A 26,816-nucleotide genomic window follows, 5' to 3' on the forward strand; every position below is an offset into this window, starting at 1 on the left:
AAGCAACAGACACCAAGTCTGGTTCTTTGTGGCCAAAAGAAACATGCCGGAAGGGATATGAAAGGCACAGAAGACTGAGCAGAGGGTCTGGAAGGCCAGGCTCTGAAGATGAGCCCAAACCATAGCACTCCAGGGTGGGCAGCAAAACCCACAGCCTGGTCCACAGCATGAACGCCTGGTCGGGAGAGAGCCTCTGCCCTCCCCTCGCCCTCCACCCAGCCAGCCAGGGGACCCTGAGTCCCACATCCACACCAGAGAAGGGAGCTACCACACTGGCCGTTCGGCTTCTGGGCTGGAGGATGGGCCCTTCCTCCTCTCCAAGAGGGGCTTTCTCCAAAATGGTGAGAAGACGGCACTGAGGAGGCGACGGCCAGAGACCCTAGAAACAAACAGCTAACTCTCTCCCCACAGACACACCCACTTCCAAAGTCATTCACAGAACGACTCTCTAGAAACATTATTCCACGCTGTCTAAATTTCTGCCAGAAAAATTCAACACACCCAAATGCAGATACAAATCCTTACACAGAGCCATCCGAACCCTCCCCTAGAGACTCCGTGTGGGTGCTGTTTCCTCAGCTGCCCCGGGCTCTTCTGCCCTGTCTGGGTGCCACACGCCCTGCCCCCAGACTGAGTGCCACTCACCTTCCCCAGGGTCTCTTTATCAGTCCTCTGCTGAGCACTGCCCCATCACATACCTTACCAGACCCAAGAGTTCCTCTCCCCTCTTCTTGCTCCTCCACCACTGTATTTCTAGTTATAAAAAAAAGTTTTAGCCCGGGGCCAGGCTGCTCAGCTGGTTAAAGCATTGTCCCAATATGCCAAGGTTGCAGGTTCGATCACCAGTTGGGACACATATACCGTCTTTCCCCATGTATAAGACGCACCTCTTTTCGAAAACTTTGGGGTCTAAAAACTGGGTGCGTCTTATACAGTGGTTATAGATTTTTTTACTTGTATTTCTCACTTTTTCATGCTTGTTTTTGTGCTCATTGTTGAAGACAGTGATTCGTCATCAGACAAAGGTGAGGACAAGATAATGGATGGGAGTTTTGACAGTGATGAGTTGTATGAATTTTATGATGAATAAAACTTGAGTTCAATAACTTTATGTAATACATTTTTTCCCCAAATTTCGGGCCCCAAAATTAAGGTGCATCTTATGCATGGGGAAATATGGTAAGCATTAGCCAAGAATGCATGGGTGAGTGGAGCAACAAATCACTGTTTCTCTCTCTCTCCCTTCTCTCTCTCAATAAATAATAATAAAATAATAAAAATTAAAGTTTAAAAAGTTTTATTATAAAAGCAATCTACAGGGATTATTTTAAATAATAAAATACAAGTTGTTAAATCAATTTTCTTCTATGCATTTAAAATAATTTTTAGATATGCAATAAAGTACTAATTTTTAATAGTAAGTACTACTATCATGAAATAAAAAGTAAATTAAAAATTTTGAAGGATTTTCCTGCTCCTGGTGGTAGCTCCAAGGTTTAAAACCAAGAGGGTTCTGCCTGACCTGTGGTGCAGCGGATAAAGCGACCTGGAATGACAAAGTCACCTGTTCAAAACCCCGGGCCTGCCTGGTCAAGGCTCATATGAGAAGCAACTAAGAGTTGATGCTTCCGGCTCCTCCTTCCCCCTCCCCCACCTGCCTCTCAGCCTCTCTCAAATCAATCAATAAAATCTAGAAAAACTGATAGGGCTCTCTGTCTTGTCTTCGAATTCTTAAGACTGGGAGAAGTGCCTTTACCCACCTCCCAGATGCTGGTGTGGGCTGGGCCCCCTTAGCTTCTCTTCTCCCACAAAGACTGGGGGCAGACGCGGGGGGGCGTGCAGAAGACAGACAGGGCTTTCTTTCTCCAGAGAAAGGCTTCTTTTCCCCCTTTTCTGCCGGCCTTGGCCACCTGCCTGACCGATGACGGGTGCCCCGTCCAGGATGGTGATCTGAGGGAGGGGGAGGGAAGATGGTGGACCACTGACAGGGCCATGCTCCGCTGAACAGGGCCCAGTGTCAGCAATACTGCCTGGTACCTCTCCTAGCACTGAACCCAGAGAATCACTCAACGACTCTATTTTAAGACCTTCAACGTGAATGCCATGCTGCACGCTGACTGCTGGCTCAAGTCGTCTTCCTCCACTTGCAGACTGAGAGCGGCGTGCAGGCAGGGCTGTGGCCGCCTCGTCCACTGAACGGAACGCTGTGCGCTCTGCGCAAGCTCCATGTGAACGAACTGAGAAACGCAGACAGTGGCTCAGGGGCTCCCGAAACCTTCTCCACACGGCAGCCCCACCGCGAGGAAGCTGGGAACTGCCGTTCTCTTCGCTTAAAAGTCACATCACTGACATTTAATGTTGACATGTGCCAGGCACTGAACTGTGTTTTACACATTAAGTGATTTCACTTAATCCTCCAACAACACAGTGAGATAGGACGGTGCTGTTACTGTCTCCATTTTACAAGTAACAAGGGGAAAAGACAGAAAGCAGTTTGCTCCAGACCAGCAGGCTGGCGAGCGGAACAGCCACTCGGGTCTGCCTGACACCGGGGACAACGCTCTTGAGCACGCAACACGAACCAACTCAGGGGCCGGCCTCCAGAGCCGGGCAGGGAGGCTTACGCATGTGAAGCCAGTCAGACAGACACTCATGATTGCAAAGCAGAGAGAGAGGGCTACTTTCATCAGCAGGAAGCAGCGCCCTCCCATTTCCCCAGACACTTGGAGCTCTTTCTCTCCCCCACCTTCCCACTTCCGCAAGTGTGCAAGAAATACCCGACCTCCCTCTTAGCTCTGCCTTAAAAAGGCGCAACACCTCAGCCACCACATAAATAAATGGCAGCTGACACGGAGCCCTGGTATCTCCGCGGGGAGGGTAAGGGCTGGGCCAGCAGAGGAGGCGGCGTGGGCAGTGCCAAGGGCGGCCGCCTCTCCGCGCTGGCCAGTCATTCACAGGAATGCAGGCCCGGTGCGGCCAGATCTTCAGATTTTTTTTCAAGAGAATCCAGAAGACCAGGTCTTATCAAAACTTTTCAATATCCAAATGCTGGAAACGAATTTTTAAAAATTGCTTAATCATCTTGCAGCTCAAACAGCCATAAGCCATCCGTTTGTGGTCCTCACAACACTTCAGCACAGACAGACTTCCAGAAGCTCCACGCCCAGGCTCTAACTTCCCATGGCCTACCTGGCCCAAAATGTCTTCGTCGGCTACCCGAGGCCACCATGCGGTGTGACCACATGCTCCAAAGACTGCCCCTGACTCTCCAGCTCATCAATCGTTACAGATTCGTCCAGAATCCCCTACACATTCCTCTCCAACAGTTTTTTTTATTATTTATATATTTTACCAAGGGGAGGGGGGAGAGAGAGAAAAGAAAGGAGGAGCAGGAAGCATCAACTCCCACATATGCCTTGACCAGACAAGCCCACGGTTTTGAACCAGGAACCTCAGCATTCCAGGTCGATGCTTTATCCACTGCGCCACCACAGGGCAGGCCTCAATTCTCTAATTATTTCACAGTCTAAACTTCATCTTGGCCCTGGCCGGGTAGCTCAGTTGGTTTTAGAACATCTTCATCCCAGTATGTCAAGGTTGTGGGTTCAATCCCTGGTCAGGGCACATACAACAATCAACCAATGAATGCATAAACAACAAATTGATGTTTATCTCTCTCTCCCTCTCTCTCTCTGTCTAACCTCCCTCCCTTCCTTTCTCTCAAAAATCAGTAAACTAAAAAAAATTAAAAACTGCATCTTGGCCCTGGCTGGTTGGCTCAGTGGTAGAGCATTGGCCTGGCGTGCAGAAGTCCCGGGTTCGATTCCCGGCCAGGGCACACAGGAGAAGCGCCCATCTGCTTCTCCACCCCTCCCCCTCTCCTTCCTCTCTGTCTCTCTCTTCCCCTCCCGCAGCCGAGGCTCCATTGGAGCGAAGATGGCCCGGGTGCTGGGGATGGCTCCTTGGCCTCTGCCCCAGGCGCTAGAGTGGCTCTGGTCACAACAGAGCAACCCCCCAGAGGGGCAGAGCATCGCCCCCTGGAGGGCAGAGCATCGCCCCTGGTGGGCCTGCCGGGTGGATCCCGGTCGGGCGCATGCGGGAGTCTGTTTGACTGTCTCTCCCTGTTTCCAGCTTCAGAAAAATAAAAATAAAATTAAAAAATTAAAAAACAAAAAACAAAAACCTGCATCTTGCCCTGCCCGGATAGCTCGCTTGGTTGGAACGTCATCCCAAAGCACAGAGGTGGTAGGTTTGATCCCCGGTCGGGGCACATACAGAAACAGATCAATGTTGCTGTCTTTCTCTCTCTTCCCCACCCTATTCTCTCTCTAAAAATCAATAAACTTTCTTGCCAACAGGAGTTCCACAGAGCTCAGGTTTTGTGTTCTATACAACTTAAACTCCTCTTAGTCTATAAAGAATATTCCAAATATTACAAAAATTACTTTTGTAATAAAAAAATAAATTCCTTTTAGAAAGAAAAATCACTTGTAAGTGGTTGACTGAAGGATGATCCCAAGCTAGCTCCTTGTTAAATACCGTATTTTCCGCTTCATAAGATGCACCCGACAATAAGACGCACCTAGGATTTTAAGGAGGAAAATAAGAACAAAACTATTCTGAACCAAATGGTGTGTTAAAATGTTTAACAAAATATACTACAATATTTCAACAATGTAAACTCAACAGCAGTATTAACAACCATTAGCTCTGTTATTAACAAACGAGAAGAGACTTTAATATTCAAATACTCTTAGTTGTCCGGGAACCCACAGCAGCTAAAGAAAATGAACATTCGCTCCGTAAAATGCATGGGCATTTTCCCCTCCACTTTTGGGGGAAAAAAGTGTGTCTTATGGAGTGAAAAATACAGTAGGTGCTGAACCTACGAAACTACCATAGAAATACAATTGCTACTCCATTCAGAAACTCTCTGGATTGCTTTTCTAACTCATTTTACCAACAAAAACCTGTAAGTTTCACAGTATTATTATGAAAGGCAGGCTACCAAAACTGCAAAGCCCCCTGGGAGGAAAGCAGCACAGCAGTTTCTGGGTGGGAGAGCCCAGGCAGGGCTCAGCGCACTGAGCAAATGATCGGATCGAAGTCTAGCAGCCAAGTCCTTCCTGCAGAGAAGCAGCAAATGGAAACATGAAGTAATCAAAGGTCCCATTATTCAAAATAATTACTTCTAGCTACTCAAATAAAATAAGTATTTTATGAAAGAATGTAACTTCTCTTAGAGTGTATTTTATTAGGGTTCCAAAATATTCAAAGAAAAATAACTACTCTTTTTTTTTTTAATTATTGAGAGGCGGGGAGGCAAAGACAGACTACTGCATGCGCCCCAACCGGGGTCCGCCTGTCAAGCCTCTACCAACAGATGCTCTGCCTGTCTGGGCTGCTGCTCCACTGTTGGGCAACCGAGCTATTTTAGTGCCTGAGGTGAGACCATGGAGCCATCCTCAGCATGCCCGGGGCCAACTTTGCTTGAACCATTCAAGCTATGGCTGCGGGAGAGGAAGACAGAGAGAGATGGGAAGGATGGGGTGGAGAAACAGATGGTTGCTTCGTCTGTGTGCCCTGACTGGGAATCCAACTCAGGACTTGCACACCCCAGGCTGATGCTCTACTGTTGAGTCAACCGGCCAAGGCCTCTTGCTCCTGTTAATAGAAGTAGAAGCACTGTATGTCTGAGTTCACCTTCATTTCTGCTCATCTCTGCTTAGCTGCTCTTATAAAACACATCAGAAGTGTTAAAAAAAAACTGACTCACAGAAAAGATTACCCAGGCAGTTCTTTAAAGGACTTTAATACTGTTTTATGAATAAAGAGATCAACTACTTATACATAAAGTCTACTTAAGAGATTGTTTCTTTTTTTATGTTTATAATAGTCTTGTCTTCTCTTTATAATTGTCTCTTCTTGATTTAAATTAAAGTTTTTATTTTGTAATAACTTTTTACATGGAGTAGAAACTATTCTTATCTCCCTTCAGAAGTGTTCACAAAATGCACCAACATAAGATCTTGCTTTATGACACTTGAGTTTATTTATTTTCTTTTTTTTTTTTACAGGGACAGAGAGTCAGAGAGAGGAATAGATAGGGACAGACAGGAACGGAGAGAGATGAGAAGCATCAATCATCAGTTTTTCGTTGAAACACCTTAGTTGTTCATAGATTGATTTCTCATATGTGCCTTGACGGGGGGCCACAGCAGACCGAGTAACCCCTTGCTTGAGCCAGCAACCTCGGGTCCAAGCTGGTGAGCTTTTTGCTCAAACCAGATGAGCCTACGCTCAAGCTGGCGACCTCGGGATCTCGAACCTGGGTCCTCAGCATCCCAGTCTGACGCTCTATCCCAGGGGTCCCCAAACTACGGCCCGCGGGCTGCATGCGGCCCCCAACGCCATTTATCCGACCCCCACTGCACTTCCGAAAGGGGCACCTCTTTCATTGGTGGTCAGTGAGAGGAGCACATTGGCCATCTCATTAGCCAAAAGCAGGACCATAGTTCCCACTGAAATACTGGTCAGTTTGTTGATTTAAATTTACTTGTTTTTTATTTTAAATATTGTATTTGTTCCCATTTTGTTTTTTACTGTTTTTTACTTTAAAATAAGATATGTGCAGTGTGCATAGGGATTTGTTCATAGTTTTTTTTATAGTCCGGCCCTCCAACGGTCTGAGGGACAGTGAACTGGCCCCTGTGTAAAAGTTTGGGGACCCCTGCTCTATCCACTGTGCCACCACCTGGTCAGGCAACACTTGAGTTTATTAATTTCCCATTTTGAAAATGAATTGGAAAGCATCCTAAACCGTCTAAAATTTTCTAAAATAGAGTTGGATAAATCACACAAAAGGCTCTGGGCCTCGGATACATAACCAGATTTGTAGAAACAGTTCATTTTTAATTAAGTGCACTAAGAAAGCAGCAGCAGCACACAATTTAAATGATAAAATGTCAACAAAAAAGAAAAACTCATGCAAATACTTCGGTATTCACATTTGAATATAGGGGTACCATTCTAGTAAATTTTCTCTATCAAAGTAAATAAGGAGGCTGCACCGCAATGATCGTTTTGGTCAGGTTTTCTCATACACTCAGAACTCGACCTGCCCCCTTCCACAGCTGGGTGCAAGGGCATCTGGGTAAAGTCAACAGCTCCCTACCAGGTTCAGGCACATACAGGACCTGGGAAAGGAAGGCGCTCTGGCTTAACAGGTCGGCTCCAGTCTGAACCACGTGCCCCGTTAGAAATCGGCACACCCAGCCTGACCTAGACAACCGCTGAGTGCTTTTCAGGGGCTTGGCGGCCAGCTGGGCAAGTAGCTCCTACACTCAGCACTCTCCTGCCACACAGAGCCCACTACCAACACACTTTCAGCCTCAGTGTAACAGATCCTACACACACACACACACACACACACATAGAGACCCACACACACATGCGCCGCTCTATTCCCAGCTATTCCCCACGCTAGAAGGACCCTTGGCACTTAGGTAAGCAAACCTCAGTAAAACGAGCAAAAGTGTTGAAAAACTACAGATACTTAAGGGGCCCCGTCAAATACACGTTTAGGAAAACTAGGCGTACCTTTGTTCAATCAAACAAAAAATGTTCCCAATCTTTTACTTGCGATGCATGGCCCTGCTTCTCTAATTTAACTACCTGCCTGTTACACGCGTGTGCGCACACACACAATCTCTGAAAGGGGAGTCTAGGGTAAACCTAGAAACAGGGTGACCAGGGAAGGTGTGTGGGAAGGAGATTTACCTGTCTCTCTGTAGCCTTTCTATCTTTTGAATTTTGTTATGTATGCATACATTACCTAGTCAAAGTAGTCTTTCTGACTATAAACTACCCCAAGAAGAGTGTAAAGAAACGTCAGGATCTTACCTTTGGGTTCTTTCAGACTTAACTCTTTAAAACATCATACCTGTATACCAAGCAGCCTTTGCTAATAACCTCTCACCACCCTTTTCGCGTCTACCCCTTCACGTTCAAAGGAAAGAGGGTGGCTTCCCGACATGCTGCTGGGTTTCTGGCTGGGTTGATCTAAAGTCAGAAGCAGGGCCGCTAAGAGAAGGTCAGAAAAACCATTCCGGTAACAAGGCGCCACAGGGTCTGCTCCCTCCCACGTGGCTACCTACCGCTCCCCCTGCCCTGTGGCTACACTGGCCTGCTTCCGGTTTTCCCTTCCTGCCAAGCTCACTCCCCACTCCGGGCCTCTGTGACTGCTCTTCCTCTGCCTGGCCGTTCAGGGGTCACCCAATCAAAACTTGCCACCCCCTCATCCCCAGTCCTATCACATACTGGTTTCCTTCCCAGCACCCCTGCTGCCTGAGACCACCCAGTTCACTGATACGTTTGCTCATTTACTGTCTCCCCACATTCCTATCAAACACTCCACCAGAGTGAGAGCTTCCATTCTGCTTTGTTCACCACCGTGTCCCCAGAATGGGGCCTGAAAGTAGACACTCAGTACAAGTTTGCAGAAGGAGTATATGAGTGAATGAATGAATATAAGAATGAACATTTTGCCCTATTCAAAGGGTTGCAAAAAGCAAAGGCTTCAGGAAGGCTGGAAAAAGATATGAACATTTTTTTTTTTTTTATACAGTGAGAGGCAGGGAGGCAGAGACAGACTTTGGCATGAGCCTTGACCAGGATCCACCCAGCAAGTCCACAAGGGGCAATGCTCTGCCCATCTGGGGCACTGCTCTGCTGCTCAGCAACCAAGCTCTTCTTAGCACCTGGGGCAGAGGCCATGGACCCATCCTCAGTGCCTGGGGCCAACTTGCTCCAATAAAGTCATGGCTGCAGGAGGGGAAGAGGTGGAGAAAGAGAGAGAAAGAGAGAGAGAGAAGCAAGAGAGAGAGGGGTGGAGAAGCAGTTAGGCGCTTCTCCTATGTGACCAGAGTGGGAATCAAACCCAAGATATCCACAAGCCTGGCCGATGCTCTAACACTGAGCCAACAGCCAGGGCTAAGATGTGAATGTTCTTGAGAGGTTTCCATGTTACTTTAGGGCAGAAATTCTGAAACCGGACTCAAGGAATTTTTATTGAGTGTCATGAGGATTTTACTCAGCTGACTTCAGGTGCGCATATTTTATTACTAAATTTTAAGCCTGAGGACTTTATTTGCAAATTTAATACCTTATTTTTGTTTTATTCACAGATTATCTTTTCTGACTGATAGTTCCTTTGTTCTGTTTTATATATTAAACACCATAAATCACATGCTTCAACACTCAGCACCCACAAACTCTATATCATGTTTCTTTCCCTTTGACCTAAAGGACAAAATAATGATGGCAGGAAATGTCTGGTTATTTCTATCAAACTTCACCTTCAAATTAACCAGTCTAACATTAACTAAAATCCAAATGGCATCTATTGTAGGGTATGAACCACTATGAATAATTCATGTAAATCATATCCACTACATACTCAATTATAGTTTGTTGATATACTTATTTACTTACTAAGAAAAATCCCAAGCTATCAGCAAAATGAAAATCCTTTTCCCTAAGGTACTGTACCACTGGGGTTGGGGTCACTCTGCATTATATTAACAACCCAACACGAACCCTGCGAGATGGCACAGCTTGGCATGGGCTTTCAAGTTCAACATCTGAAAGAAATCCAAAGTGTCCTATCAAACAGGATGATCCGATTAGATTCAGAAAAGACTTACAATCAAATACACATGCACTCTTGTTGCTGACACTCAAGATCGTCAGACACCCTGTCGCTCAGACCCTGAAAATGCAGAAAGAGCGGGGAGACTTCTCCGACACACAGTTAACAACACATTATTGGTAGACACTAGCATTTGGTATGTTCTGGCTACTTTCAGTTCCTCCACTGGACTGTAAGCCCCTTAAAAGCAGGGACTACGTCTTCATTCATTCATCCACCGAGTCAACAAGTAAGAATGGGCATCTTGTTAAGTTCTAAACACTGATGATACAGGAGTGAACAAAACAGACAACACAAAATAAAGATTCCTACCTGTGAACTAGCTGTGTTCTAGTGAGAGGACCCAGACAATAAACCAAAGGATACATAGTATGTATGGTGTTGACAGTGCTGCCAAGGGAAAAAGCGTAAGAGACACCCAGTGACAAGGACGGGGATTGTTTTACATGGGCTGATCACTAAAGAGTCTTCTGATAAGGTGAAAATCAAGCAAAGACCTGAAGTGAGAGAGCCAGCCACACAGGTCGTAGGAGCAAGGAACAGCACAGAGGCCTGTGCGGCTGGAAGAGAGGGATAATCGGAGGGCGAGGGGAAAGAGAGGAAGACAGAGCCTCGGCGGGGGACCAGGTCACCCAGGGCACTGGGCCGAAGGAACACACCCTGACCTCTACGTCTGAGGACTCGCTCTAGCAGCTGGGGCAGAGAAGACTATAGGAGGCTGGGCAGCGCCAGAAGACCAGTTCAGAAAAGACAGCAATAGTCTGGGAGGAAGGAGTAACAGGTTAGGCTAGACAGTGGTCGGCAAACTCATTAGTCAACAGAGCTAAATATCAGCAGTACAACGATTGAAATTTCGTTCAAGAGCCAAATTTTTTAAACTTAAACTATACAGGTAGGTACACTGTTATGAACTTAATTAGGGTACTCCTAAGCTGGCCTTTGCTAAACGCTCCAGGAGCCAAAGAGCTGCATGTGGCTCGCAAGCCGTGGTTTGCCGACCAAGGGGCTAGAACGAATGGGTCAGGCACAGTGGAGGCTGAGGAGTTAAGGTTATTCAGGACTTGCTGTTAGATGAGATGTGAACATAACAAAGAAAGAAGTCCAGGGTGACTACAAGGTTTCTAACTTGAGCAACTGGCAGCTCAGGAGAGACAGGCCGAGGACAGGAGTGAGGCCACCGGGCAGGCAGGAGGGCATGGGCACAGCACAGAGCAGAGAGGCTGGCTGCGTTAGGGACCACCGTCTTCTTTATCCGTGTATTCCCAGGGTCTCACGGAGACACGACTCCATCGCAGGGCTCTCAAAAAAAGTGTGAAGGAACAAATGAACAAATGCATTCTTGAACAGGGCCCTTCCTTTGTGTACCAGGCTATGAAAAATATACAGACTGCTTCACACACAGTATATTAGGGGCTATTTCAAAATAAATATGAAGCGATAAAACATCCCCTGACTTTTGTGAGCAGTGTAGATTCACAACACTATTTAGTGAGAAATGAGAAGCGCCCAAAAGCAAGTAAGATTAGGGAAAGCGTAGAAAAGAAGAATGGAGGCAGCAGTACAATCTCGGACCAGGATTCACATCTCAGGAAGCAGGTAGAAGGGGAGGTAACGAAAGAAATGTTTAACGGACTAACCTGTATTTTAAACAGAAACAAGAGAAAGTGCATGCGCACACACACAAAGCCTCCAGGAAAGATCGAGAGAAATGAGGAGCAAAGAAAGAATGAATAAATAAATAGGGAAAAAAGAGAAAAGAAAACGTCCTGCCAGGTGACCTGGCCAGTGTACCAGGTCCACTACAAAAGGACCGCCAGTCAGCCGGGAGCTGCTAAAAGTCCTTCATCCCGGTCACCGCCTCTGGAGTTGCCCTCCATGTCTTCCTCCCGCTCCCCAAAGCCTGTGGGAAGGTGTCGCCTACAGTGGCAGCCCTCCACCTACTCCTCTGGCATTTTCACGGACAAACACGCAGGCCACCACTTTCTGTCCACTGAAGATCTTCCCTGTCAATCACCTTCCCGTCCAGCCGGTGAGCTCAAGGATCTGGGGAAAGGAGAAGCAGCAGCCCCATTGCCAAGAGATGCAGGGCTCCTGATGGAAGAGCTCAACTGACCCACCACCCTTATGGACACCTTAGTCCTTTCTTTACAAAACAGGTTTAATGCACAGGGAAGTCTAGCTGGGATGATCCTGTCGGTACTCATCCCCTCACCCCTTGAGTACAAACCGACCCTTCAGGACTGATCAGTTCTAACTTTCCCAGGCACTGCGATGTCCCTGGTATCCAGTCCGTATCACTGACATTTCTAAGTGAGCATTTCACTCCACTAGACATTTCAACTGTCTAAAATGCTGTCACCCTCCCCCACGCTAGAGGGTACAGGGTACAGAGTACAGGCAAGCCCACCCCTAGTGTCTCACTTCCTGGCATCAGAGAGTCTCCAAAAATGAAAAGCAGTAGGGGAACAAAAAATCTCCATGGAAGTGCTTTAGGAGGGCCAAAATGAAATAATATGACAAAGATGAAGGTCATATTACCCAATCCAGTGCAGTAAAATCTTACTCAAGAAGTAAGCTTGGGCTCTGGCTGGTTGGCTCAGTGGAAAGAGCATCAGCCCAGCCTATGTATGTCCAGGTTCCATCCCGCGTCAGGGCATACAACAGAAGTGATCATCTGCTTCTCTCCACCTCCCTCTTCCCCTTCTCTTTCTTATCCCTTCCCGCAGCCAGTGGGAGAGCATTGGCCAGGCGTATGGATGTTCTACCCTGTTTCCCTGAAAATAAGACCTAGTGCGTCTTTAGGAGCAAAAATTAATATAAGATACTATCTTATTTTCGGGGAAACAGGGTAGATTGTTGTACATGGAAATAGAGTCACAAGAAATTCTTGATGGAGTTCAGAGTTTGGCTGCTTGTGCTGATGTTTGTGATGACATGACTACAGTATATTAATAAATGTTGATTTTTTGTTCAACAATCAATGTGAATTCTTATTCATGGAAAAATAAAACATCTCCTGAAAATAAGACCTAGTGTGTCTTTAGAAGCAAAAATTAATATAAGACACTGTCTTATTTTCAGGGAAACACAGTAGTTTCAATTTCTGATCAGGGAACACAGGAGAAGCGCCCACCTGCTTCTCCACCCCTCCCCCTCTCACCTCTCTCTCTCTCTCTCTCTCTCTCTGCCCATCCTGCAGCCATGGCTTGATTGGAGCAAGTTGGCCCCAGAGGCTGAGGATGGCTCTAACAGCTTTAGGCACTAAGAATAGCTCAGTTGCTGAGCAACAGAGAAAAGCCCCAGATGGGCAGAGCATCACCCACTACTGGGCTTGCCGTGTGAATCCTGCTTGGGGCACATGCGGGCCTCTTCTCTTCTCATTGAAGGAATAAAAATAAATAATAAAAAAATAGAAGGGATCTCATTTTCATCATGTTTTGGGTCTGTTTGCTCTTCCATTTCTCCCACTAGCTTAAAAGCTCCCTGCCTGTCACCTTCGTAACTGTATCACAGAACTGACACTCAACAAATTTGCTTGGTAAACTAGCTGAATACCTTCACACATCCTGAAGTCCCAGATCAGTATTTCAGCTGGCCTATAATGGGGCTAATAAAACAGAATGTGAGAAGGTTTGATTCATGGTCTATTATCTGCTAATATTTCCCATCTCTTTTTCTTTACATTGTACATGTTTTCTGATACTGGTTAACTACATTTATAAACCAGGGTCCTATGCATACTTATATTACTACTATATTAATGCTATCAATAGTCTATAAATTATTCTATCTCGATTAAAGCCACTAGTGCCTATTATTAAAAAATAAAAACTGGGCTGAATGTCCTATTGATTTGGAATTTTACATTCCCACAGTTTCTAGCACTTCTATTGAGAACATAAAAGTTCTCCTGGAACTAACAAATTCTTCCCATCCAACTCAATTATATAATCAGCGGTTGAGCAGCAACCTAGAGATTATTTCTGGTCCAAAAGCTCTCCCAATTAAGTGATCCCATCAAAAACTACTCAATTTTCTGGGCAGGGAAGGAAATCTATCTTTAAATCCCACATTAAAGAGTGCTGCATCTAGAAGAGGCTCTTAATACACACTTGATTAAACAAGTCTAAAATGGGTCCATTTCATTAATTTTCTTGTCCTTCCTAGGAATTCGCTGTAACATCCACTGAATCTGTAATTAAAGATTTGCATAAGTCTTCTGCTCGTTAACCAATGTTCAAAAAGAAATTCAATAGGGGAAAGAAGAAATTCAGTAGAGAAAACTCCAATGCCACTTAATGTCAGTAAATAACAAAACTTTAACTAAAAATGGAAAATCAAATCCTCGTTGGTTTGCTTATGATCTACAAAGGGTTTCCAATTAATCCAAAACACTTACGTGTTCTCAATTTCTAGCATGGTTTTTTTAAACACATAAACTCTGACATCAGCCACATAACTAAATTATACACCCTTCTCCTTATAATTGGAGTGCTCACAGATTTCACCATAGTACTGTAGTGAGACATGTTATTATGCTAATTAGTTTTCCAAGCAGTTAACAGCCTGTGATCCCATATGATTTCCCATAATACATGATCGTGAAGAGAACAAAGCCCGTGGAGCAATAAACACCACTAATAATTTTACTTCACTCAAGTATGTATTCCAAAACAGTTCATCATTTAAAGCACGGCCCAGCTTAGTATTCCTATTATAATGCATCTGTTTCGGAGGATCTTTACAACATATGCTAGGACACAAATTATACATTTCCAAATCCACTTCCTTCTGTTTTGCTCCAAGGAAACACAAACACACACACACACAATCCTTCAAAAAAAAAATTTGCATTATTAATTTTTTTTCAGGCAATAATTTAAATTCTCACGTCCTCCTAAATCTCTCTGGACAGACACTCCTGCCAATCCACCCATCCATCTCTTTCATCGCGGCTTCTTTTCATAACTAACGGGTCAAGTTCCTTTCCCCTCATTTCAACACGATGCACTGTATCCAGCCCAGTCCACTGCTGAATGCCAGACTGTAACATATTGAATTTCACTGTCCTTCATTGCTTCCAGTTTAACTGCCATTTTACCCCCATGCACATGAGAGAAATGCGTTCCCACAGGCCTCTTACGAATTTCCAAAGGGCTATTCTTTGTGGATTAACGAAAACATGTTCCTTCTCCGAATTCCCTTGATCACCACAGAAACGGCTTTGAGAGGCTGAGATTCTTTTTTTTTTTTTTAACTACCCAATGAAAAAAGAAACTGATTCGAAGCATTTCTATTTTGTTAGCAAATTTAATCCCGAGGGCCTTTAATATAGAGACAGTTGTAGAGGAACGTCAGGGCATAGAACTTAAAAAGACCGCTTTTGGCCTTCCCAATTAAAATAAAAAATTTTCAAACCCTCCAAGGTGATCTTATCAAATAAATATCCCTTCTTCCCAATTTACACCAAAAGGGCTACCCAGCGCACTGTACAATAAACAAACAACTTGGCTTTGACTTCTGCACAGCGCCCTCAGCCTTACCACGAACCCCCACCCCGACCCAGACTCAGGCGCATAATCCCTCCGCACACCCCAACCTGCCAAGGAAGCGGATGAAGTGGATGGACTGCTTCTCCGCCACAAAGGGGCGGCCTGCGCCTCGTGCGCCGCGGCCTCCGCACACATGTGCCGGGCTGACAAGGGCGGAACTGCCCTTCCCGGACCCCCAGCTGGAGGCCAGGATCCCACACCGCACACTCTTCCCCCGCCGCGGCCTTTCCCCCGCGGCCGCTCTCCCCGCTGACAGCCAGCCCGCCCCTCCGCCCGACCCCGTGCCCAGGGGCCACGCTCGGACCCGTTTCCCCTCCACCCACCATCCTTGTCCCTTCCCCCTCTCCTCTGGCTCGGGAAGTCCCGTCGGGGTTTCCTTCGGGCCGAGCGCGGGGCTGGCCGAAGCCCGGGACCCCGTCCCCCCGACGGCCGGCGACCCCCCGGCACCCCCGGCCCGGGGCCTCACCTCCTCCTCGCTCTCGCTGCGGAAGCACAGGCACGCGGCCCGCTTCTTGTAGCCGTCGCCGTCATAGGTGCGGGTCTGGTTCGACTTGAGCTTCATCATCTCCGTGGCCGGGGTGGGGGGCGCGGCGCGGTGCGGCGCGGTGTGGGTGCGGGAGGCGAGGGCGGAGAGCCCGCTCTGGACGGCCGCGCGCTCCCGCGCCCGCGCGCGCCCCCGGCTCGGCCCAGGCAAGCAAGGAAGGGGGAGCCGCTTCTCCGCTACCCGGCGCCGCCGCTGGCCCGCCGCGGCCTCCTCATTCCCGCCGTCCCAGGCTCCGCGCTGGCGCCGCCGTCACGACCGCCGTCCCCTCTGTTGCCGCCACCCCCGACGACGACCGCGCCGCCATCTTGGGCGCGCTGCGTCAGCGGCGTAAGGCCGCGCCGTGCCGCGGGACGACCACGCGCTCGCGGCGCAGGCCGCCTTCGGGAATCGCGCTCTCCCGCTCCGCGCGGCGTAAACCAACGTCTGGAAGGAGAGCGCCGCGCGGCTGGAGGCGGCTCCTACGCTAGGAGCGTAGAGGTGGGGTGGGTGCGGCGCGCGCGCGCTGAGCGGAGAGAGCCCTGGCAGGAAAGACTTTGTAGTAGCAGGGCCGTCCCGGGTGGGCTAAGGAGCGACCCGCGTGGAGACACTGCTCTCCAGCCGTGCGGCTCTGCGGAGGGGGTGGGGGGGCTTGCCGCAGGTCCGTGGGCGGAGATGACCCGAGGTCGGGCTGCTTGGGCCTTGACCCCTGCCGGTGCATCTGGGAGCGTTTGAGGAGCAAAGTCTGGGAGCGGAAGTGGGATGCAATTAAACGCAACGAGAGTGCAACCCGAGAGCCTGGGATGAGGTGCTGCACAGAAACGGCGGGGAGAATATGTTGTATGATGGGAGGGCGGGGCACGTTTCATTGACTTTTCAGAAACCCTAGAAGTCCAATGGGCTGGGGTTTGTAGTCCAGAAGGAACAAATCTTTATCCTGGGATCCTTTATGTGTGCAATAAAGCAAATGCTTCCTCTTGAGGCAGACACGAGGGCCAGGAAGGAAGATATGTGTGTGTGTGTGCACACAAAATGCAAATCATAAGGCACCATCTCTGGCAATAAATGGAGTATATATGTATATGACTGTCAAGCAAATTCTCCTGGGAAGGATATACAGTGAGACACAATGAAGCTGGAGTAAGATCTGTGAATGTCATCAGCAACCCAGAGCGCCGATCCCCTGAGCATGTTGAAAATCCTGTGTAGGATTTGTCTGGGAATTTGCTATTAGCCTTTTTGAATTTGCTTGTATATAGCATGGTCAGAAAAGATCAGGATTGAAACCAAACAAACCTAGTTTGGAATTTCAATGATATCACTTATTTCCCTCTGTAAAGTAGAGGTAATAAACCTCCTTGGCTCCTGGCACATAGTAAGCACTCAGTATATGGCAACTAATGTTCTTGATAGTTCATGCAACCCTTGTCACATAAGATGTGGAATTTCAGTTCACTGTGGTCAGTATTTAGCAGAATTCCTAAAATATTGGCCACTTCGGTTGTCTTTCTAGCTTTTCCTCTGCCATTATGTCTCTTTTTATTTTTTATTTTTATTTTTTTATTTATTCATTTTAGAGAGGAGAGAGAGAGAGGGAAGAGACAGAAAGAGAGAAGGGAGGGAGGAGCTGGAAGCATCAACTCCCATATGTGCCTTGACCAGGCAAGCCCAGGTTTTGAACCGGCGACCTCAGCATTTCCAGGTCGTGCCATTATGTCTCTTAAAGAAAGGGCAAAAGGTTCGATTCCCGGCCAGGGCACACAGGAGAAGCGCCCATTTGCTTCTCCACCCCTCCGCCGCGCTTTCCTCTCTGTCTCTCTCTTCCCCTCCCGCAGCCAAGGCTCCATTGGAGCAAAGATGGCCCGGGCGCTGGGGATGGCTCTGTGGCCTCTGCCTCAGGCGCTAGAGTGGCTCTGGTCGCAACATGGTGACGCCCAGGATGGGCAGAGCATCGCCCCCTGGTGGGCAGAGCGTTGCCCCATGGTGGGCGTGCCGGGTGGATCCCGGTCGGGCGCATGCGGGAGTCTGTCTGACTGTCTCTCCCTGTTTCCAGCTTCAGAAAAATGAAAAAAAAAAAAAGAAAGGGCAAAAAAGCCTGACCTGTGGTGGCACCGTGGATAAAGCATCCACCAGGAATGCTGAGGTCACCGGTTCAAAACCCCAGGCTTACCAGGTCAAGGCACATATGGGAGTTGATGCTTCCTGCTCCTCCCCCTTCTCTCTCTTTCTGTTGCTCTCTCCTTCTCACCTCTCTAAAATGAATAAATAAAATTTTTTTTAAAAAAGGGCAAAAAAAACCAACAACCCTGAAAGCTCTGATTGTAGAAATACTATAACATGCACTATTGTCAAAAACTTTAAAAATATAGAGTGCCTAAGAAATACTAAATTGTGGATATCTTTAAGCACCTTCTGTAGAGATCTGTGTCCTACTCTTTTTCTGGTCTCTCCTCTTTTTTTTTTTTTTTTTTTTTTTTTTTTTTGTATTTTTCTGAAGCTGGAAATGGGGAGGCAGTTAGACAGACTCCCGCATGCGCCCAACCAGGATCCAACCGGCACGCCCACCAGGGGGTGATGCTCTGCCCATCTGGGGTGTCGCTCTGTTGTGACCAGAGCCATTCTAGTGCCTGAGGTAGAGGCCATGGAATCATCCTCAGCGCCCGGGCCATCTTTGCTCCAATGGAGCCTTGGTTGTGGGAGGGGAAGAGGGAGACAGAGAGGAAGGAGAGAGGAAGGGGTGGAGAAGCAGATGAGCGCTTCTCCTGTGTGCCCTGGCCGGAAATCGAACCCGGGACTTCCGCACGCTAGGCCGACGCTCTACCACTGAGCAAACTGGCCAGGGCCATGTGTCATTAATTTTAAATATCATTTCTAATTACCACCTAATACTCCGTCATAGGGATATGCCATCGAATATCTTCCAATTGTTAGAAACTTAGGTTGTAGCCTCTATTTCTTCAGAACAGCAGTGAACATCCTGTACATAAATCCTCATCCATATCTCAAATAATTCTTCACCATAAATTCCCAGAGGCATGTCTAGCAGGTAGGAACATATTTACGGCTCTTGCTGCCCATTGCCAAAGCCTCTGCAGAAAAGTTGTAGGAGTACCATCACACCCGCAGCTAGATGGCTCCACTATACTATCTGCCACTTTCTTTAGGTTGAGTGCAGAGTTGCAAAAGGTATTGCAGGCCCTGGCCAGGTAGCTCAGATGGTTAGAGCACAGTCTGGATACAAACCTTCAATTGCGGTTTGATCCCTCCCTGGTCAGGTCACATGCAGGAATCAACCAATGAATGTATAAATAAGAGGAACAACAAATCGATGTTTCTCTCCCTTTCTCTCTAAAATTAATAAAAGGCATTACAGGTTTCAGTACACGAGAGCAAGGATAAGTCAGTTAGATTGTAGACCCCTCGACAGTCTTGTGTCATTTACTTTCATATCCCTGTCTCCTAGAACAAGGCCTTGTCCAGAATAAGAGTTCAGTAAATGTTGATTGAATAGATGGGTGAAGATTTTTTTTGTTGGTTTTCAATTCCTTCCCCAGCTTTTTTTTTTTTTTTTGGGGGGGGGGTGGATCAGACAGGGATAGACAGGAAGGGAGAGAGATAAGTTGCAGCACCTCAGCTGTTCATTGATTGCTTTCTCGTATGTGCTTGACAGAGGGGGGGGGGCTACAGCCAAGCCAGTGACCCCTTGCTCAAGCCAGCAACCTTTGGGCTCAAGCCAGTGACCATAGGGTTGTGTCTTTGACCCCATGCTCAAGCCAGCAACCGCGGGGTTTTGAACCTGGGTCTTCAGCACCCGAGGTCGACACTCTATCCACTGCACCACCGCCTAGTCAGGTTCCACTGGGAGTCTTGAAGCGTATCCCCCATGCATAACAGGAGACCCCTGTACTTACTACCATATTATTCCAGTTAAATACTCCAAAAGCCCTATAAGAAAAAAAAGCCAGAGCCTGACCTGTGGTGGCGCAGTGGATAAAGCGTCGACCTGGAAATGCTGAGGTTGCCGGTTCAAAACCCTGGGCTTGCCTGGTCAAGGCACATATGGGAGTTGATGCTTCCAGCTCCTCCCCCCTTCTCTCTCTCTCTGTCTCTCTCCTCTCTCTCTCTCTGTCTTTCCCTTTCCTCTCTAAAATGAATAAATAAAAAATTAAAAAAAAAAAAAAAAAGCCAATATGTAAAATGTTGCCTGTTTCCTTATGACCATAGTAAATAGTAAGGTATCTCTTCAGTTGCCTAAGCCAGAAATGTGGGCGTCATTGATATCTCTTACCTTCTATCTGTTGATAATAAAACCCATAGCTTTTGCCTTCTTGGCACCAACCCCTGTCCCTTCCCTCCTTGCCTTCTGCCATTACTTCAGTAGGATCCTTCCTCTTGCCACTCCTTGGCTTCCATCCAGACCTCCCTTAAGCCCTGTCCACCCACAGCGGCAAGAGGAATCCCTCCTAAATGCAGATCTGAGTAAGTCGTGGCCTTGATTAAAACCCTACAAATGCTCCTCAGGGCTTTGAAGTAAAAAAACCCAGCACTGGCCGGTTGGCTCAGTGGTAGAGCGTCGGCCTGGCGTGCAGGAGTCCTGGTTTCGATTCCCCACCAGGGCACACAGGAGAAGCGCACATCTGCTTCTCCACCCCTCCCTCTCTCCTTCCTCTCTGTCTCTTTCTTCTCCTCCCGCAGCCAAGGCTCCATTGGAGCAAAGTTGGCCTGGGTGCTGAGAATGGCTCCATGGCCTCTGCCTCAGGTGCTAGAATGGCTCTGGTTGTAACAGAGCAATGCCCCAGATGGGCAGAGCCTTGCCCCCTGGTGGGTATGTCAGGTGGATCCCAGTCAGGCGCATGCGGGAGTCTGTCTGACTGCCTCCTCGTTTCCAACTTCAGAAGAATACAAAAAAAAAAAAATCCAAATTCTACCAGGAGATACAAAACACTGCAGGAGCTGGCCCCTGCCAACCTCACTCTATAGTCTAATCATTCCAAATTACCTACCATTCTTGAACCTTGAGACAATCTTTCAAGATTTTTTGGTTGTTTTGGGGTTTGTTTTTTTTTACAGAGACAGAGAGAAAGTCAGAGAGAGGGATAGATAGGGACAGACAGGAACGGAGAGAGATGAGAAGCATCAATCATCAGTTTTTCATTGCGACACCTTAGTTCAGGGGTTCGGAACCTTTTTGGCTGAGAGAACCATGAACGCCACATATTTTAAAATGTAATTCTGTGAGAGCCATACAATGACCCGTGTACCTTACACATTATCCAATAAAAATTTAGTGTTGTCCCAGAGGACAGCTGTGATTGGCTCCAGCCACCCACAATCATGAACATGAGCGGTAGGAAATGAATGGATTGTAATACATGAGAATGTTTTATATTTTAACATTTTTTTATTAAAGATTTGTCTGCGAGCCAGATGCAACCATCAAAAGAGCCACATCTGGCTCGCAAGCCATAGGTTCCCGACCAAAATCCTAAAGACTTTTATGGAAAACATAAGATATCTTCATGACTTAAAAGATCATGACGTAGCAAAAACAACCTTAAAAGGAAATGGCCTGACCTGTGGTGGCACAATGGATAAAGCATTGACCTGGAATGTTGAGGTTGCCGGTTCAAAACCCTAGGATTACCTGGTCAAGGCACATATAGGAGTTGATGCTTCCTACTCCTCCCCTCTTCTCTCTCTCTCTCTCTCTCTTTCCTCCTTCTCTCTAAAATGAATAAAGTCTTAAAAAAATTAATTAATTTTTAAAAAAAGGAAATCTATACATTTTACTCTATCAAAACGAAAACCTTCTAGCCCTGGCCAGTTGGCTCAGTGGTAGACCATCAGCAGGCATGTGGAAGTCCTGGGTTGATTCCTGGCCAGGACACACAGGAGAAGCAACCCTTCCCACTCTCCTTTCTCTCTGTTTCTCTCTTCCCATCCTGCAGCCAAGGCTCCATGGTAGCAAAGTTGGCCCCTGCACTGAGGATGGCTCCATGGCCTCTGCCTCAAGTGCTAAAATGGCTCTGGTTGCAACAGAACAATGCCGCAGATGGGCAGAGCATCATCCCCTAGCAGGCATGCCTGGTGGATCCTGGTTGGGTGCATGCAGGAGTCTGTTTCTCTGCCTACTTGCTTCTCATTTCAGAAAAAATACAAAAACAAACAAACAAACAAAATACTAAAAACTGCTGCCTGACCAGGTGGTGGTGAAGTGGATAGAGCGTTGATGTGAGATGCTGAGGACCCAGGTTCAAACCCTGAGGTCGCTGGCTCGAGTGTGGGATCATAGACATGAGTCCAAAGTCGCCGGCATGAGCCCAAGGTCACTGGCTTGAAGCCCAAAGTCACGGGCTTGATCAAGGGGTCACTGGCTTGTCTGGAGCCCTCTGGTCAAGGTACACATGAGAAAGCAACCAATGGACAACTAAAGTGCCACAACTATGGGTTGATGTTTTCTGTCTCTGTCTCTCTGTCACTAAAAAAATAAAATAAACTTCTGCTAATCAAAGGACATCATTTAAAAATTAACAGACAGCCCTGGCCAGTTTGCTCAGTGGTGGAGTGTCGGCCTGGTGTGCAGGAGTCCCGGGTTCGATTCCCGGCCAGGGCACACAGGAGAAGTGCCCATCTGCTTCTCCACCCCTCCCCCTCTCCTTCCTCTCTGTCTCTCTCTTCTCCTCCTGCAGCCGGGGCTCCATTGGAGCAAGGTTGGCCCAGGCACTGAGGATGGCTCCGTGGCCTCTGCCTCAGGCGCTGGAATGGCTCTGGTTACAGTGAGCGACGCCCCAGATGGGCAGAGCATCGCCCCCTGGTGGGCATGCCGGGTGGATCCCGGTCAGGCACATGCGGGAGTCTGACTGCCTCCCCGTTTCCAACTTCAGAAAAATGCAAAATAAATAAATAATAAAAATTAACAGACAGCCTGACCAGGCGGTGGCGCAGTGGATAGAGCAATGGACTGGGACATGGAGGACCCAGATTCAAGACCTCGAGGTCGCCACCTTGAGCACGGACTCATCTGGTTTGAGTAAGACTCACCAGCTTGGGACCAAAGTCGCTGGCTTGAGCAAAGGGTTACTCAATCTGCTGTAGCCTCCCTCTCCCCTGACAAGGCACATATGAGAAAGCAATCATGAACAACTAAGGTGCCACAATGAAGAATTGATGCTCCTTATCTCTCTCCCTTCCTGTCTGTCTGTCCCTCTCTCTGATTCTCTCGGTCACAAAATAATAATAATAATAATAATAATAATAAAAATTAACAGACAAATCATAAGTTGGAAGAAAATACTCACAAAACAAAAATCTGACAAAGGACTAATATCTGGGATCTATAAGGAACTACTACAACTTTGTTATAAAAAGATGAACAACCTAATTTTAAACTGGGTGAAAAGATAGGCTTTTCAACAAATGATGCTAGAACAACTGGACATCCATAAGCAAAAAATGAGCCTCAAACTATGTCTTGTACAAAAATCAACTCAAAGTAGATTATGGATTTAAATGTAAGACATAAAACTATAAAACTTTTAGAATTAGCCTGACCTGTGGTGGCGCAGTGGATAAAGCGTCGACCTGGAAATGCTGAGGTCGCCGGTTCGAAACCCTGGGCTTGCCTGGTCAAGGCACATATGGGAGTTGATGCTTCCAGCTCCTCCCCCCTTCTCTCTTTCTCTGTCTCTCTCCTCTCTAAAATGAATAAATAAAATAAAATAAAAAATACCTACGTCAAAATAATTATAAAAAAAACAAAAAACTTTTAGAATTAAAACAAAACACTTGAGAAAATCTTCGATTTGGCACTAGGCGGACGTCTTAGACTTAACACAAATATAATCTAGCCTGACCTGTGGTGGCGCAGTGGATAAAACGTCGACCTGGAAATGCTGAGGTTGCCGGTTCGAAACCCTGGGCTTGCCTGGTCAAGGCACATATGGGAGTTGATGCTTCCAGCTCCTCCCCTCGTCTCTCTCTGTCTCTCTTCTCTCTCTCTCTCTCTCCCCCTCCTCTCTAAAATGAATAAATAATAAAAATAAAAAAAATATATATATATAATCTAAACCCTGGCCAGATGGCTCAGTTGTTAGAGCATCACCCGGAAGCACAGAGGTTGCCGGTTCAATCTATGGTCAAGTCACATACAGGAACAGATCTATGTTCCTGTTCCTGTCTCTCTCTCTCTCCCCCTTCCTCTCGCTCTCAAATCAATAAAATAAACATTTAAAAAATTTTAAAAACCATGATCTATCAAAGAAAAGATTGATAAATCAGATTTCATCAAAACTTCAATATTTTGCCCTGGCAAGAACCTTTGAGGGGGATGAAAAGACAAGCAACAGGCTGGACTACTTGCAAATCACATACACAACAGAGAACTAGTATCCAGAATAAGGAATTCTCCAAACACGACAGTCAAAAAGCAAAACAAACCAATTAGAAAATACGTGAGAGACTAAACAGACATCTCCCCAAAGAGGAGCGTAGGGACAGATGTTCCACAGCAGTAGCCATTAGGAAAATTGAAATTAAAACCACAATGAGATCTTACTACACGCCTAGAAGAATTACTGAAGTGAACCATCGGGACACCCATTAAATGCTGACAAAGATACAGAGAAACTGGACCACTCCTCTGTTGCTGGTGGAAATGTACGCTAGTGTGGTACGGTCACTCTGGAGAACAGACTGAAGTTTCTTTAAAAGAAAATCATGCAACAACTGTGCAACCTCGTACTGGTACTGCTGGGCATTTATCCCACAGAAATGAAGATCTGTTTACGCAGAAGCCTGTACCTAAAATGTTTATAGCAGCTTTGTTTGTGATAGCCAAAAACTGGCACCAGCCAAATGTCCTTCGATGAATGAGTGATTAAGCAAATTGTGATGCATTCCCCTGGCAGGTTGGCTAAGTGGATAGAGCATTGGCTCGGCATATGGATGTTCCAGGTTCGATCCCCGGTCAGGACACGCATGAGAAGCAACTATCTGCTTCTGTCCCCCTCCCTCTCTCCCTTCTCTCTCTCTTCCACTCTTGTAGCCAGTGGCTCGATTGGCTCCAGCTCCAGGCACTGAGGATAGCTCTAGTGATTTGAGCATCGGCCCCAGACAGGGGTTGCCAGGAGGATCCTGGTTGATCACATGCAGGACTCTATCTCCCCTTCTCTCACTTAAAAAAAAAAAAAAAAAAAAAAAAAAAAAATATATATATATATATATATATATATATATATATATATATATATATATATATGGTGCATCTGGAAAGAAACAAAATATTGAAACATGAAACAATCTGGATGGATCTTCTGAGAATTATGCTGTGTGAAAAAAAGATAATCCCCAAAAGTTATGTATTGTATGATTCCATTTAGTATTATTTGTGACACATGACGATGGAAACAAGAGTATAGACGAGTAGTTGCCGGGGTCAGGAGGCTGTCGGGTGGGGAGGCAGTAGGTGCAGCTATAAGAGGGCAGCATAAGGGATCTTTGTGGGGATGTAAATATTCTGTATCTTGAATGTATCTGAATCAATGTCCTGGTTGTGATACTATTTTGTAAGATTTTTGTCTTCAAGATATAGTTTTGCAAGATGTTGCCATTTAGAACAAGGTAAAAGGTCCACAGGCTCTCAATATATTATTTCTTTTTTTTTTTTTTTTTTTTTTTTTTTCATTTTTCTGAAGCTGGAAACAGGGAGAGACAGTCAGACAGATTCCCGCATGCGCCCGACCGGGATCCACCCAGCACGCCCACCAGGGGCGAAGCTCTGCCCACCAGGGGGCGATGCTCTGCCCATCCTGGGCGTCGCCATGTTGCGACCAGAGCCACTCTAGCGCCTGAGGCAGAGGCCACAGAGCCATCCCCAGCGCCCGGGCCATCTTTGCTCCAATGAAGCCTTGGCTGCGGGAGGGGAAGAGAGAGACAGAGAGGAAAGCACGGCGGAGGGGTGGAGAAGCAAATGGGCGCTTCTCCTATGTGCCCTGGCCAGGAATCGAACCCGGGTCCTCCGCACGCTAGGCCAACGCTCTACCGCTGAGCCAACCGGCCAGGGCAATATATTATTTCTTACAACTGCATGCAAATCTCAAAATTAAGATTACTTTTTTCTTTTTTTAAAATTTTTTATTTATTTATTCATTTTTTTTTAAATTTTATTTATTCATTTTAGAGAGGAGAGAGAGTTAGAATGAGAGAGAGAGAAAGAGAAAGGGGGGAGGAGCAGGAAGCATCAACTCCCATATATGCCTTGACCAGGCAAGCCCAGGGTTTTGAACCGGTGACCTCAGTGTTCCAGGTCAACGCTTTATCCACTGCGCCACCGCAGGTCAGGCTTAAGATTATTTTTTTGAGTGTTCAGTTTTTTTCCAGCGCTCTGTAAGTATAGTTGACACACACACAAAAAAATTTAATTTTTAAAAATGAGGCAGAATATTTAACAGATACTTCACAGAAAAAGATATAAGGAATGGCCAATAAGCACCTTAAAGAGTGTTCAGTACCAATCATCAGTGGGGGAAATGGAAATTAAAACCACATGAAACACACCAGGATGGCTAAATTTTAAAATAAAAAATAGTAAAAGACCTACAACCCCAGATGTTGGGAGAATGTGGAGTAACTGTAACTCTCATACATTGTTGGTAGGAATGTAAAATGATACAACCACTTTTATTTTATTTTATATTTTTGAGAGAGGCAGGGAGAGAGAGACAGGAACATCGATCTGCTCCTGTATGTGCCCTGACTGGAGAATTGAACTGGCACCCTCTGTGCTCCAGGACGACGCTCCAACCAACCGAGCTATCCGGCCAGGGCTTAATTTCTATTGAGTTTTGGATAGACAGAGGGAGGAAGGAGGAGAGGGGAGAGGGAAGGGAAGCATTGGTCGTTCCACTCAGTTGTGCATTTTTTGCTTGCTTCCCATGTGTGCCCTGAACCGGTGATCAAACCTGCACCCTTGTTGCTTGGGGCAACGCTCTTAACCAACTGAGCTAACCGGTCAGGGCTGCTATAATCACTTTTAAAA

At 46.7% G+C, this 26,816-nt stretch overlaps 1 protein-coding gene across 1 annotated transcript in view; it reads right to left on the minus strand.

The window, feature by feature from the left end:
- Window positions 1–16,157, minus strand: part of NUDT3 (nudix hydrolase 3) — a 78,324-nt gene extending 62,167 nt beyond the window's left edge. The window contains exon 1 of the mRNA XM_066280056.1: window positions 15,728–16,157. Within this exon, the coding sequence (XP_066136153.1) occupies window positions 15,728–15,826 (99 nt within the window). The 5' untranslated portion in view covers window positions 15,827–16,157. The remainder of the gene's footprint in view (window positions 1–15,727) is intronic.
- Window positions 16,158–26,816: the final 10,659 nt, after the last annotated feature.

This window comes from Saccopteryx bilineata, chromosome 1, assembly GCF_036850765.1.
Source record: "Saccopteryx bilineata isolate mSacBil1 chromosome 1, mSacBil1_pri_phased_curated, whole genome shotgun sequence".
NCBI lineage: Eukaryota > Metazoa > Chordata > Mammalia > Chiroptera > Emballonuridae > Saccopteryx > Saccopteryx bilineata.